The sequence below is a fragment of the Sycon ciliatum genome, chromosome 7 (assembly GCF_964019385.1).
Source record: "Sycon ciliatum chromosome 7, ocSycCili1.1, whole genome shotgun sequence".
Classification (NCBI taxonomy): domain Eukaryota; kingdom Metazoa; phylum Porifera; class Calcarea; order Leucosolenida; family Sycettidae; genus Sycon; species Sycon ciliatum.
Window position 1 is genome coordinate 29,368,441 of NC_088649.1, and position 14,392 is coordinate 29,382,832.

The following is a 14,392-nucleotide window of genomic DNA, read 5'->3' on the forward strand; positions in this document are numbered from 1 at the left end:
GTGTGACGAGAATGCCAAGTGTACGGACACCGTTGGAAGTTTTACTTGTGCATGTAAACATGGTTATACCGGAACAGGAAAGTTCTGTGTGGACATAGATGAATGTTCGAGTTCCAAGGACAACATGTGTCACAGTGATGCAACATGTTCAAACAAAAAGGGTTTCTACAATTGTACGTGTAATAGTGGTTTTCACGGCGATGGCATAAACTGCACAAACATCCATGAATGTTCCAATTCATCAACCTGCACCTCGAACTCTAGCTGCACAGATAATGTCGGTTCGTATACATGCAAGTGCGATAGTGGTTTCTCAGGTGACGGGATTTCGTCATGTTCTGATGTGGACGAGTGTTTGGTGACAACCTCTTGCCATGCTGATGCAATCTGCACGAACAGTGAGGGAAAGTTTGATTGCAGTTGCAAAACTGGTTACAGTGGAGATGGACAGCAGTGTACTGAAATAGATGAATGCTCAACTGGCGCTCACAACTGCCATTCTGACGCTATCTGTAGCAACAGTGCAGGAAACTTTACTTGCAGTTGCAAGAATGGTTTCTCTGGCAATGGAGAGACATGCCAAGACAAGGATGAATGTGGTGGAGCTGTACCAGTGTGCAGTGTAAACTCTGAATGTGACAACGTTCCTGGTTCTTTCCGTTGTAATTGCAGTACTGGCTACTTGAAGGATGGAGTATCTTGCGTGGATATCGATGAATGTACTAATAGTTCTTACACTACCAACTGTCATGCTCATTCAACATGCTCAAACACCAAAGGAAGCTATGTGTGCGTCTGTCACCAAGGACACAATGGTAAAGCTTTTTAGCTAAGGACTTTTTGGTACTCTAAGGGGCGTAGCTATCCATCTTTTAAACGAAGAGCATAAGTTTCGTCTATGAGTGGGTGAGCCAAGGGGAGTTTCGTTTTGGAAATATTGATATGAGAGACATCAAGGCATTCTTGCTGTCAAGTCAATCTTTTTTTGGGTGGGGGAGAATCCTAACTAAGCTTTTTCGTTTCCTGAAAATTATCGATATGCCGGATAGCCGCTAGCTGCACTCCTATCTCTCTTATTTGGGGCAATCCAAGACCGGGCACTGCCTATACATTCGCACTTTGCAGCGCCAATAACTCTGAATCGCATGCGTCTCACTGGGAAAGGGGCAGGGACCTTGCAATAGACGTCGCTATTCCCGCAAGAATTGACAAACGAATAGAAATTATTGTTCCAGTATGACTCCTCGACAGGGTGCCTTGCAGACCGAGACGGCCGCAATTTGGAAGTCCGGAAACGGTTCATATGGTGGTACCGTTTTTTCCGGAGTGTAAGCCGCTCCCTCATTTTTTCTACGAACAACAGACATCTACCCTATTTATCCCCTTTAATTTGATCAGCGGAGTAAAAGCCACACCCTCCCCCCCCCCCCTTTGGGGCGGTGAAAACTGAGTGTGCAAAGTGCGGCTTAGACGGTATCTTCTGTAAGGTGATCCTTGATCTTTCATCCTCGATCGTGGTGGCATTACAGCGGATGCGGAAACACTCTACCTCAAGCCGAGTCTCACGGGAATCGTGAATGTGTTCTGCCTGGTGCGGTTCTTATGTTCTTGATGTGTTGAATTGTAGGCCTGGCGCCATACTATAAACGGGCACCATTGAAAACCAGACGCTTAGGCCTCGGTCACACTACGGCAAAAATGGTGCGTCAGCGTCATAATCATGATCTTTTCCATGGCAACTGACGCAACCGCGGGAAGTTTGAGTTTGAGCATCAGACGCTGCTGGGTCTGACGTGGGGAAATCGGCTGCGTTGCCGCTGATGGGAGTGATGCTTGGCGGAAAAACAGTGTCTTTCAAGTACACTTAGTTTCAAGACAGTGCTTGAGTTGAGCAGTCATTCGTCATTCGCCTCTTCAATGTTTGTTTTGTTCCCTCTTTTTTTTTCGAGATGAGTCTGTGGACCTACGAGGCTGAGGCTGCTCTGCTCCGAACCTGGAGGAAGAGCGAGGCGTTTTCTGAGAAGAAAATGATGTCGAGAAAGGACCAGTTGTTCGAGTGGGTCATCGGCCAACAGGAGCCTGTTGACTTGTGAGTGTTGTGTTGTTGTCAAGAGCCCCAAAAAGGACAATCAGTATGACGAAGTCAGGAGAAACACAGCTGCGATGCGGACTTTTCTTGCTTGATCCATGACACTACAACTGAAAATGGCTTCCAATTCGGAAAGAAACAACAGCGATCGTGCACGCGTGGACCTTTCGTCTTCTTGTAATCAAAAATCAATGAAAAATTTGAAAACTTTGTCCTGCAAATTTTTTGTATAATAAGCAAAAGGCCGGTTTCCGCGGGAATCCGTGTCGTCATTGAGTTTCCCTGGTGATTTTGTGACGTAGACAAATGCGTCAGGTCGCGGCAGTCATGAGCTGCAAAAAAAAACACTGTGTGACCCTGCGTCTGCGTCAAGTGTACCTGGTTAAAACAGCTCCTTTTGAAAATGTTTTTGATGAGTGATGTGTCGCTTTGTTTCGCTCTAATTGGCGCTTTTCTCCAATGTCATGCAGTCGTAATTATTCAGCTTTTATTTCTTGTGTACTTGCATACTGGTATTAGTTTAGTCCCACAATCTGCGAAAAAATGATCCGCTGTAGCACCTACTCCACTTTTATGTTTATGTATCTATGTCATTCGGATCTTCCCAAGTTGTACAATGTACTGTTGAGATACCGAATTCAAATAAATCAATACCATACCAATACCATACCAAGTACGGCGGCTTGACGCTGCGTCCACCTTCAAACTTGCCGTAGTGTGACCGAGGCCTTATAGGCCTTTCACACGACGGGACAAAGTCACGTCTGCTCGGGCTCGCGGGCGGATCACCAAGGCGATCATCAAATGGCGGGAAATCTGAATCCGCAGACCCGACGGTCTGCCCGCGACACCCTGACCCCCTGGCTGTGCGTTTTCGTTTTCGATTTCGTGTTTCCCGTACTGGTTTGGCTTGTGTTCGCGATCGCGTCTTCTCACTGAGCGTTTCCTGAACAGCAGCACAGGTCCGACTTTCTGAACAATGGCCACCCGGACATTCAGCCCAGAATCCGAAAGGATGCTTATCGAAATCTACTGCTCCCTACTTGAATCGACTGATAAAGTGATGATGACGCGAGCAGCGAAAGAAGACAAAGCAACCAAACGGCTGAACGAAAGGATGTTGTCCGTGGGCTCAACGAAGCAATTTACAACCAAGGAGGTGCACAACAAGGTGGACAGTCTGAAGAAAAAGGGCAGGGAGATGTATAAGTCGCATCGTCTTCCATCTGCAACAGGTGCGTGAGTTCACACGGTCTAAATTTATTGCAAGCTCGTATGTATATTTATAGCACATACTCATACATACTCGAACAAGCTATGTCAAACATAGCAACACATACGGTGGACATAGGTCATAACCTATGCATGGTCATACACACAAATGCACAGGTGCCATTTCGACTTTGTGGAAGGCCCTTGAAAACAAAATACAGCAGGCGTCATGGTAAATTCACAAAATCAGGGCAAAGGAAAGCAAGTGATTTATTGCTGGCATGTTTGTGCATCATACTATGTTACTGAATTGTTTGTCCTACATCATGCTTACACAACGTCGTACACCAAATTGGATAATAGATATATTGTGATTTGTTCCAATTCAGAATGCAATATTTAGGGATAATAAGCCGTACTTGCCCTTTGATTCCATCTCATATGCATTTGTTGTGCCTCATTCCAGGGACAAGTCTTGATGCAAGCAATTACGATATTCTAGCGGCAACTGCTGCATGGCCCAATTTTCAGCTGTACCATCGCCTATTTTTCCAGAACCCGCAGTGGGGTCCAGGTGAATGCCAAGACAGCCTCACAATTTCCATTGACACGTCCACTGATCGCCAGTCTGTCTTGCCGGGGGAACACGTACCGATCCCCACAACCCCCACGCATCCATTAGCTACAGCAACTGCTGCTTCGAATGCTGCCAGCGCTTGTGCCACTAGCACACAGCCTCCTGCACCCCAACCAGCACGGTCTGCTGTGTTGCCTCCATTGGTGACATCTGCACGCCTTGGACGAACGATGCAGCTGAGTGGCGATGTTGATGAGACGGGTCTTCTGCCGACTTCTTCTGGCGATGAGAGCAGTGTGGAAGACGCTGTGTCGGCAAGGACTGCTGGGCCGGTGAGTGGTGCAACTGCCACGCCAGTTTCATCTCGAACTGCAATCTTGCCTCGCAAGAGGCCAAGAGCTGGCCGAGGTCAAGCCAACGCAGAAATCCTGCCATCGCTGGAAAGGATGCAGAAGGACATGCAGGCTGCACAGTTCGAGCACGATGAGAAGATGCAGCAACAGTGGATGGAGCATGAGAATAAGCGAGATGCCGAGAGGAGGAAAGTGGAAGCGGAGATTGAGGAACAGCGAAAGACTAATGAGGAAGCACTGGAGGAGAGACGGCTGACGTTTGCGAAGGATTCTCAGAAAACAGATGCTCATCTTCTGCAGCAAATGCAGGAGCAAAGCAGTGCTCATACGCAATCTTTGCAGCTGACGAGCATGAAATTTATGGCGGAGATTGTCAAATCCCTGAAAGATTGACTGTGAAGAGCTCTTCCCTGTGTGGTACTTCAATTACTTGTAGTACAGAACCGTTGAGAAATCCCACTCCCTCTTCGTTCGTTCTTTTCACTTCGTCCATGTAACATGCACTAAAGATACTTTGCCTCTCGTTTTCACGAAATGCTCTTGATGTGTTCTGATGTTACCATTTCTGGTTTGCTTCTCTGTGCATCGCATGCGGTTCTGCCAGACACAACAAGTGCATCTGGTTGTGTCTGCCAGCACCACAACGTTCACTCTGCTTGAACAAATTGGTGCACGTACTCGGAGAGTATACGACGAACGTCGTCCGCAGGCTGAGCAAATCTATCCTGGTTATTATCTACTGGAGGTACTACACGATCCTGAAGTGCCGACTGGGGAATCCAACTATCCTCAAAGGGGCAACTGCATCGTTCACACACATTGTGAAGAGCTGCAGCAACAAGGGCGACCTCAGTGGCTAGGGAAGGATCGCGGATGAAATTGTGAGTGAGAATACTCCACCTACCCTTGAGACGACCTATTGCATTCTCCACAACACGGCGTGTTCTGATCACAGCAAAATTGAAGCTCCGCTGCTCAGGTGTGCCTTGATTTGTGTCATAGCATTTCAGCAGTGTCTCTGACAATGCAAACGCTGCATCCGCTACAATATACGGCCGGACCTGATTGTTTCCGACACCCACGGAAGCTGCTTCGGGCAAGAGAGCACCGTTCGATATCTCCCGGAGCAGGGATGATGTGTTCCACGTGTAGGCATCGCCCATTGACCCGGGTCGCCCAGCATTGATGTACGTTATAATGCCCCTGGCATCCACGCAAAGCAAAACGACAATGGCTGGGTACTGCTTGTAGCAATAATATGAATCGCCATGCCGTACTGGCTTCAGGATCTTCATAAACGTTCCGTCCAACGCACCACCACAGCCTGGCATATGACACAAGTGCTCGAAATCTGCCATGGTTTGACGAAGTTCTTCTTCTGTCGGGAACTGGCACACTACAGGCAGTAGGGCTCGGAACGCGGCGAGAGCGTCCTGAATGATTCCAGATACTGTAGACGTACCGATGCCGTAGGATGTCGCAATCTGCTCCATAGTTTTGGAATGTGCCATCCACTCCAAAAACATAGCCATTCTCTTCCTTCCAGGGATACTTCTTCTCATGTCAGTGTCTTGTCGGACAAGGTGAACACCCACGATACGGTACAGTTGCGTAAATGTTAATTTATCAACACGGAAAGACTCCATGTACTTCATATTCTCGTAGTCAGAAAAACGAGCTCCAAATTCTGTCCACGTTCCCAGAACTTCTGCTTCCCATTTGCCAAGCTGCTGGCAATGAGCAGACCAAAACCTCCTCTTCCTGGGGAACTCATGATCGAGCAGCAAATAGCAGGTCGTTATCCAAGAGAACTGTGCTAAATGTGTTCGATCTCTACACGCTCCACGTGAATGGGCACTTGTCGACGCAAGACCTGAGCTGAAATAGGAACGTTGACGCCTTTTTCTCAACATGAAACGGCCAAAAGGGATTTGGGAAATCGGACGAGGCACTCCAAACCCTGTAGGTTGTGAGCCGATTGCCCTGTCCGGACCCAGTTGTCCAAGACCACGGAAAACAAACAGCAAAAATAAAGCAAAGCTACGCGGATTTGTCAAATCCATGGTCCCAGAAATCCAGTCAAGAACGCCAAAGCAACAAAGTCGTCTGTTCAGTCTTGTTCTACTCCAACATCAAGCAAAGAGTGTTTGAATTTTCCCGGGAGGCATGAAAATAAAAAAATATTCAGATTTATTTCCATCAAAACACGCGCCTCCATTACAATTACCTAGGCAACAGTCAAATCGTGACTGACTCGCGTGCACCGTGTCGGCAGAGCTAGTCGTCGTGTGAAGTGTCTTGCCGTGGATCGTAGAACCATGGTATCGTGAAATCGTGAGCACGAACCGTCGTGTGACAACGCTATTAGGGAAATGCTGTTTAGTCTGGCGCCATCTTGTTGCATTCAGGGGCGTAGCCGGTCCCCCTTTTAAGGAAGGTGCAAGGCCGCTTACGATATATTCGCTGGTCACCCCTTTTAGGAATGTGCAAGGCCGCTTAGAGTATATCCGCTGGTCCCCCTTTTAGGAAGGTGCAAGGCCGCTTACGGTATATCCCCTGGTCCCCCTTTGAGGAAAGTGCAAGGCCGTTTACGGTATATCCGGACCTTTAAAGGCATGGAGAGATATTCGACTATATAGCCAGTCTCAGCTATAAATCCACGGGCTTCCTAAATAGGAGCAAGAGTACATAACCCCCCAGAGTGTGCAACTCCCACATACCCTGCTGTCCCGACAGAATTTCAAGTTGACGTCATTATTTATGACCCAATGCTCCTTGCAACAGTGATTTACAACATGTGTACGGGTGTCAACGCATCACACGTTTTTCTTTGTAATAATTTGTACAGGATCGATCGGCTTCGCTCAACCACAGGTTCCGGATTCGTCTGATAATCCGTGTACAGTGCGCATTGCATCATCAAAATGACGTCAACTTGAAATTCTGTCGCGACAGCACCCGTAGTGGAGTTGCACACTCTTGGGGGGTTATGTACTCTTGATGGGAGGTGCACGACCGCATATGTGTAGGACGGCTGGTGCATGTCATTCATGGTCATTATGAGCATGCTGAACCTGGGTCGAAATTGTAAGGGGGTGCACATGGGTTGGGATCCGCATCAGGTGCATCACGCTCCCCCCCCCCACCCCTGAATTGTCGAAAAGTCAGTTTAAAATGCAGCAAGGTCGAATCATATTGACCTATGCACAGACCGTCGCCATATGCACATTTTAAGACAATTCAATAACATAAAACTGGGTGCTGGTCATATGTGCTCATGTTTTGTACACTTCAGGTAACGGCACGAACTGCATTGATCACAACGAATGTCAGAATGGCGGCCATGATTGCCATGACAACGCGATGTGCTCCAACACGGTGGGAGGTCATAATTGCTCATGTGACCCAGGTTATGAAGGTCCAGGTACATACTGTTCAGATGTGGACGAGTGTGCACGTGATCTCCATGACTGTTCGTCGGATGCCACTTGTCTGAACAACATTGGTAACTTCAGTTGTTCATGTAATTCAGGATACAAGGGTAATGGAAAGAGTTGTGTGAATGTTGAGGAGTGCCTGAAATCACCGTGTGACGAGAATGCCATCTGTATGGACACCGTTGGAAGTTTTACTTGTGCATGTAAACATGGTTATACCGGAACAGGGAAGTTCTGTGTGGACATAGATGAATGCTCAACTGGCGCTCACAACTGCCATTCTGATGCTATCTGTAGCAATAGTGCAGGAAACTTTACTTGCAGTTGCAAGAATGGTTTCTCTGGCAATGGAGAGACATGCCAAGACAAGAATGAATGTGATGGAGCTGTACCAGTGTGCAGTGTAAACTCTGAATGTCACGACCTTCCTGGTTCTTTCCGTTGTAATTGCAGTACTGGCTACTTGAAGGATGGAATATCTTGCGTGGATATCGATGAATGTACTAATACTTCTTACACTACCAACTGTCATGCTCATTCAACGTGCTCAAACACCAAAGGAAGCTATGTGTGCATCTGTCATCAAGGACACAATGGTAAAGCTATTTGACTTAGGACTTGTTTGGTACTCTAAGGGGCATAGCTATCCACCCTTTTAAACGAAGAGCATAAGTTTAGTCTATGGGTGGGTGAGCCAAGGGGAGTTGCCTTTTGGAAATATTGATATGAGAGACATCAAGGTATTCTTGCTGTCAAGTCAATCTATTTCTTGGGTGGGGAGGATCCTAACTAAACTTCTTCGTTTCGTGAAAATTATCGATATGCCGGATAGCCGCTAGCTGCACTCATATCTGTCTTATTTGGGGCAATCCAAGACCGGGCACTGCCTATAAATTCGCACTTTGCAGCACCAATAACTCTGAATCACATGCGTCTCAGCGGGAAAGCGGCAGAGACCTGGCAAATGACGTCGCTATTCCGGCAAGAATTGACAAACGAATAGTAATTATTGTTCCAGTAAGACTCCTCGACAGGGTGCCAGATAGACCGAGACGCCCGCAACTTGGAAGTCCGGATACGGTTCATATGGGGGTACCATTTTTTTCCAGAGTGCAAGCCACTCCCTCATGTTTTCTACGAAAAGGTATAAAACGTCATTATGAGCATGCTGAACCTAGGTCAAAAATGTTAGGGGGTGCACACGGTTGGGACCCGCATCCGGTGTAACCCCCCCCCCCCCCCTGAATTGTCGAAAAGTCAGTGTAAAATGCAACAAGGTCGAATCATTGTGACGTATGCACAGACCGTCGCAATTTGCACTTTTTAAGACAATTCAATAACATGAAACTGGGTGCTGGTCATATGTGCTCATGTTTTTGTACTCTTCAGGTAACGGCACGAACTGCATTGATCACAACGAATGTCAGAATGGCGGCCATGATTGCCATGACAACGCCATGTGCTCCAACACAGTGGGAGGTCATAATTGCTCATGTGACCCAGGTTATGAAGGTCCAGGTACCTACTGTTCAGATGTGGACGAGTGTGCACGTGATCTTCACGACTGTTCGTCGGACGCCACTTGTCAGAACAACATTGGTAACTTCAGTTGTTCATGTAATTCAGGATACAGGGGTAATGGAAAGAGTTGTGTGAATGTTGAGGAGTGCCTGAAATCACCGTGTGACGAGAATGCCAACTGTACGGACACCGTTGGAGGTTTTACTTGTGCATGTAAACATGGTTATACCGGAACAGGAAAGTTCTGTGTGGACATGGATGAATGCTCAACTGGCGCTCACAACTGCCATTCTGACGCTATCTGTAGCAACATTGCAGGAAACTATACTTGCAGTTGCAAGAATGGTTTCTCTGGCAATGGAGAGACATGCCAAGACAAGAATGAATGTGGTGGAGCTGTACCAGTGTGCAGTGTAAACTCTGAATGTCACAACGTTCCTGGTTCTTTCCGTTGTAATTGCAGTACTGGCTACTTGAAGGATGGAGTATCTTGTGTGGATATCGATGAATGTACTAATAGTTCTTACACTACCAACTGTCATGCTCATTCAACGTGCTCAAACACCAAAGGAAGCTATGTGTGCCTCTGTCATCAAGGACACAATGGTAAAGCTTTTTAGCTAAGGACTTTTTGGTACTCTAAGGGGCGTAGCTATCCATCTTTTAAACGAAGAGCATAAGTTTCGTCTATGGGTGGGTGAGCCAAGGGGAGTTTCGTTTTGGAAATATTGATATGAGAGACATCAAGGCATTCTTCCTGTCAAGTCAATCTTTTTTTTGGGTGGGGGAGGATCCTAACTAAACTTTTTCGTTTCGTGAAAATTATCGATATGCCAGATAGCCGCTAGCTGCACTCATATCTGTCTTATTTGGGGCAATCCAAGACCGGGCACTGCCTGTACATTTGCACTTTGCAGCGCCAGTAACTCTGAATCGCATGCGTCTCAGTGGAAAAGCGGCAGGGACCTGGCAAATGACGTCGCTGTTCCCGCAAGAATTGACAAACGATTAGTAATTATTGTTCCAGAAAGACTCCTCGACAGGGTGCCAGGCAGACCTAGACGGCCGCAATTTGGAAGTCCGGATACGGTTCATATGGGGGTACCGTTTTTTCCAAAGTGTAAGCCACTCCCTCATTTTTTCTACGAAAACGTAGAAAATATCATTATGAGCATGTTGAACCTAGGTCGAAATTGTTAGGGGGTGCACATGGGGTGGGACCCGCATCCGGTGCATCACCCCCCCCCCTAAATTGTCGAAAAGTCTGTTTAAAATGCAGCAAGGTAGAATCATATTGACCTGTGCACTGACCGTTGCCATTTGCACATTTTAAGACAATTCAATAACATGAAGCTGGGTGCTGGTAATATGTGCTCGTGTTTTTGTACACTTCAGGTAACGGCACGAACTGCATTGATCACAACGAATGTCAGAATGGCGGCCATGATTGCCATGACAACGCGATGTGCTCCAACACGGTGGGAGGTCATAATTGCTCATGTGACCCAGGTTATGAAGGTCCAGGTACCTACTGTTCAGATGTGGACGAGTGTGCAGGTGATCTTCACGACTGTTCGTCGGATGGCACTTGTCAGAACAACATTGGTAACTTCAGTTGTTCATGTAATTCAGGATACAAGGGTAATGGAAAGAGATGTGTGAATGTTGAGGAGTGCCTGAAATCACCGTGTGACGTTAATGCCAACTGTACGGACACCGTTGGAAGTTTTACTTGTTTATGTAAACATTTTTATACCGGAACAGGAAAGTTCTGTGTGGACATAGATGAATGCTCAACTGGCGCTCACAACTGCCATTCTGATGCTATCTGTAGCAATAGTGCAGGAAACTTTACTTGCAGTTGCAAGAATGGTTACTCTGGCAATGGAGAGACATGCCAAGACAAGAATGAATGTGATGGAGCTGTACCAGTGTGCAGTGTAAACTCTGAATGTCACGACGTTCCTGGTTCTTTCCGTTGTAATTGCAGTACTGGCTACTTGAAGGATGGAATATCTTGCGTGGATATCGATGAATGTACTAATACTTCTTACACTACCAACTGTCATGCTCATTCAACGTGTTCAAACACCAAAGGAAGCTACGTGTGCGTCTGTCATCAAGGACACAATGGTAAAGCTATTTGACTTAGGACTTGTTTGGTACTCTAAGGGGCATAGCTATCCATCTTATAAACGAAGAGCATAAGTTTTGTCTATGGGTGGGTGAGCCAAGAGGAGTTGCGTTTTGGAAATATTGATATGAGAGACATCAAGGCATTCTTCCTGTCAAGTCAATCTTTTTTTTTGGGTGGGGGGATCCTAACTAAACTTTTTCGTTTCGTGAAAATTATCGATATGCCAGATAGCCGCTAGCTGCACTCATATCTCTCTTATTTGGGGCAATCCAAGACCGGCCACTGCCTATACATTTGCACTTTGCAGCGCCAGTAACTCTGAATCGCATGCGTCTCAGTGGGAAAGCGGCAGGGACCTGGCAAATGACGTCGCTATTCCTGCAAGAATTGACAAACGAATAGTAATTATAGTTCCAGTAAGACTCCTCGACAGGGTGCCAGGCAGACCGAGACGGCCCCAAACTTGGAAGTCCGGATATGGTTCATGTGGGGGTACCGTTTTTTCCAAAGTGTAAGCCACTCCCTCATTTTTTCTACGAAACGTAGAAAACGTCATTATAAGCAAGCTGAACCTAGGTCGAAATTGTTAGGGGGTGCACATGGGTTGGGACCCACATCCGGTGTAACCCCTCCCCACCCCCCCCCCCCTGAATTGTCGAAAAGGCAGTGTAAAATGCAGCAAGGTCGAATCATTGTGACCTATGCACAGACCGTCGCCATTTCCACATTTTAGGACAATTCATTTACATGAAACTGGGTTGTTGGTCATGTGCTCATGTTTTTGTACACTTTAGGAAACGGCACGAACTGCATTGATCACAACGAATGTCAGAATGGCGGCCATGATTGCCATGACAACGCAATGTGCTCCAACACGGTGGGAGGTCATAATTGCTCATGTGACCCAGGTTATGAAGGTCCAGGTACCTACTGTTCAGATGTGGACGAGTGTGCACATGATCTCCATGACTGTTCGTCGGATGCCACTTGTCGGAACCACATTGGTAGTTTCAGTTGTTCATGTAATTCAGGATACAGGGGTAATGGAAAAAGTTGTGTGAATGTTGAGGAGTGCCTGAAATCACCGTGTGACGAGAATGCCAACTGTACGGACACCGTTGGAAGTTTTACTTGTGCATGTAAACATGGTTATACCGGAACAGGAAAGTTCTGTGTGGACATAGATGAATGCTCAACTGGCGCTCACAACTGCCATTCTGATGCTATCTGTAGCAACAGTGCAGGAAACTTTACTTGCAGTTGCAAGAATGGTTTCTCTGGCAATGGAGAGACATGCCAAGACAAGAATGAATGTGATGGAGCTGTACCAGTGTGCAGTGTAAACTCTGAATGTCACAACGTTCCTGGTTCTTTCCGTTGTAATTGCAGTACTGGCTACTTGAAGGATGGAATATCTTGCGTGGATATCGATGAATGTACTAATAGTTCTTACACTACCAATTGTCATGCTCATTCAACGTGCTCAAACACTGAAGGAAGCTTTGTGTGCGTCTGTCATCAAGGATACAATGGTAAGGTCATTTAGCTGTAGGTTTGGCTAGTACAGCACCATTAGGGAGCATCTCATAAGTTCGCACTTTTTTTGTAAACGTAACGCATTTCGAATAGACTCCCCCCCCCCCCCCCACCTCCCCCCCACTGTATTTGAAAGTCTTATCGCATAGTTTCAGTGTACATGTAGATCTGCTACTGTACATGTCCATGCATGCCATGGTATGACATGTACATGTACATGAATGTTTTGCTAGTGTGGAAGTGAATGGCAGACAGTACAATAGTACAGTAGTATAGTAGTACAGTAGTACAGTAGTATAGTAGTACAGTAGTACAGTAGTACAGTAGTACAGTAGTACAGTAGTACAGTAGTACAGTAGTATAGTGGTACAGTTTTTTTTTTTTTTTTTTTGTCTTATCAACAGCCTCTTTTACGGGCAAGATTAAAAATTAAAATCAACACAATGATGAGAAAACAAGAGGGGTAAACACAATAACTTTATCAAAGCTGTTGACTCACGCATACACACACACACACACAAGATAACAATGATACTCAGTACCTAGACTGCAGGAGTTGCAAAGAAAGTTAAATCAATGCAGCCTCCGCGTTTGCGAGGACAGCAGACTGATCATTGACGCGGCGCATCCGCCGGGCACCACGAAGGCAGGCAACACTGGTACGCAGGAGACCAAAACCAAGACGACAACGCAGCAACGCCATCACCATTGCTTTTGGCTCTCCGGATTTCTCTGCAGACAGAGCAGCAATTCGCTTGAGAAGAGCGGAAGCAGCTCGACCGGCTCCACCTATGGCTGAGAATACGACAGGTACGAAGGAGGCTCGCTCAACTTCTTGCACCCTCTGACCATACCTGCGACGCTTCTCTCGCTCATGGCTCTGGTAGCGAGCAGCGAGAGAAGAGGAACGGTTTGAAGGAGCGAAAGGGTTAAACACCCGTACATCAAGATAAACGCGTTCAAACCGTCCTCCCCACACGCCACTCGCCGCCACATCCAGACGGGCTTGATCCTCGGTGGACGCCGTCCGGTAGCGGACAAGCTCGACGGTGAGGGGTTGGAGATGAGGCTCTACTTCTACGCTGTATGCCACCTTCTTCAGTTGGCCAGCGATGATGTCCCGTACCTCATTGTGGCGAAGCGTCGGGAAACCACCAGTGGGGCAAGAGAGAGCATGCTCAACAGAGATGGTGGCACCACAGACACAAGTAGAAGGGAGCCGTGCAGGGTGCAAGCCATACCGCAATGCCAGACCATCGCGAAATTCACATTTTGACAAGCTGAACCCATGCCGACCGAGGGGGCGACACTTGAGCCAGCTGGACGCACCCGCCTCACTGCCAAGGTTGATGGAGTGCTGGAGGGCAGAGGAGGCTCGGGCGGTGAATTGGCGAAGGGCTTCCGTGGCAGCTGCCTTCACATCCTTGCGGTTAGAGGCCTTCAGGCTGGCGACCTCTGCCAAAGAGTCGCCCAGGTTGAAACTCTGGGTGAGGATGTTGGCAACCATAGGAGCAGTGATGGCACGTGAGG

The 14,392-nt window shown here is 47.2% G+C and overlaps 2 protein-coding genes across 2 annotated transcripts; one reads left to right on the plus strand and one right to left on the minus strand.

Moving 5' to 3' along the window:
- Window positions 1–4,878: 4,878 nt before the first annotated feature.
- On the minus strand, window positions 4,879–5,724 carry LOC135821801 (putative nuclease HARBI1). Its single transcript, XM_065334798.1, has one exon. The coding sequence runs from the start codon at window positions 5,722–5,724 to the stop codon at window positions 4,879–4,881; it is 846 nt and encodes a 281-aa protein (XP_065190870.1).
- Window positions 5,725–9,161: 3,437 nt separating this feature from the next.
- Window positions 9,162–12,872, plus strand: LOC135821802 (fibrillin-1-like; the record flags this gene model as incomplete). Its single annotated transcript, XM_065334799.1, has 3 exons — window positions 9,162–9,699; window positions 10,585–11,322; window positions 12,121–12,872. Coding segments are annotated over 3 exons (2,028 nt in total), but the record flags the coding sequence as incomplete, so codon positions are not given.
- Window positions 12,873–14,392: the final 1,520 nt, after the last annotated feature.

Bases quoted from the DNA above. Each gene is read 5' to 3' on its own strand.
- LOC135821801 (XM_065334798.1), bottom strand. From the start codon at position 5,724: ATGGAGCAGATTGCGACATCCTACGGCATCGGTACGTCTACAGTATCT.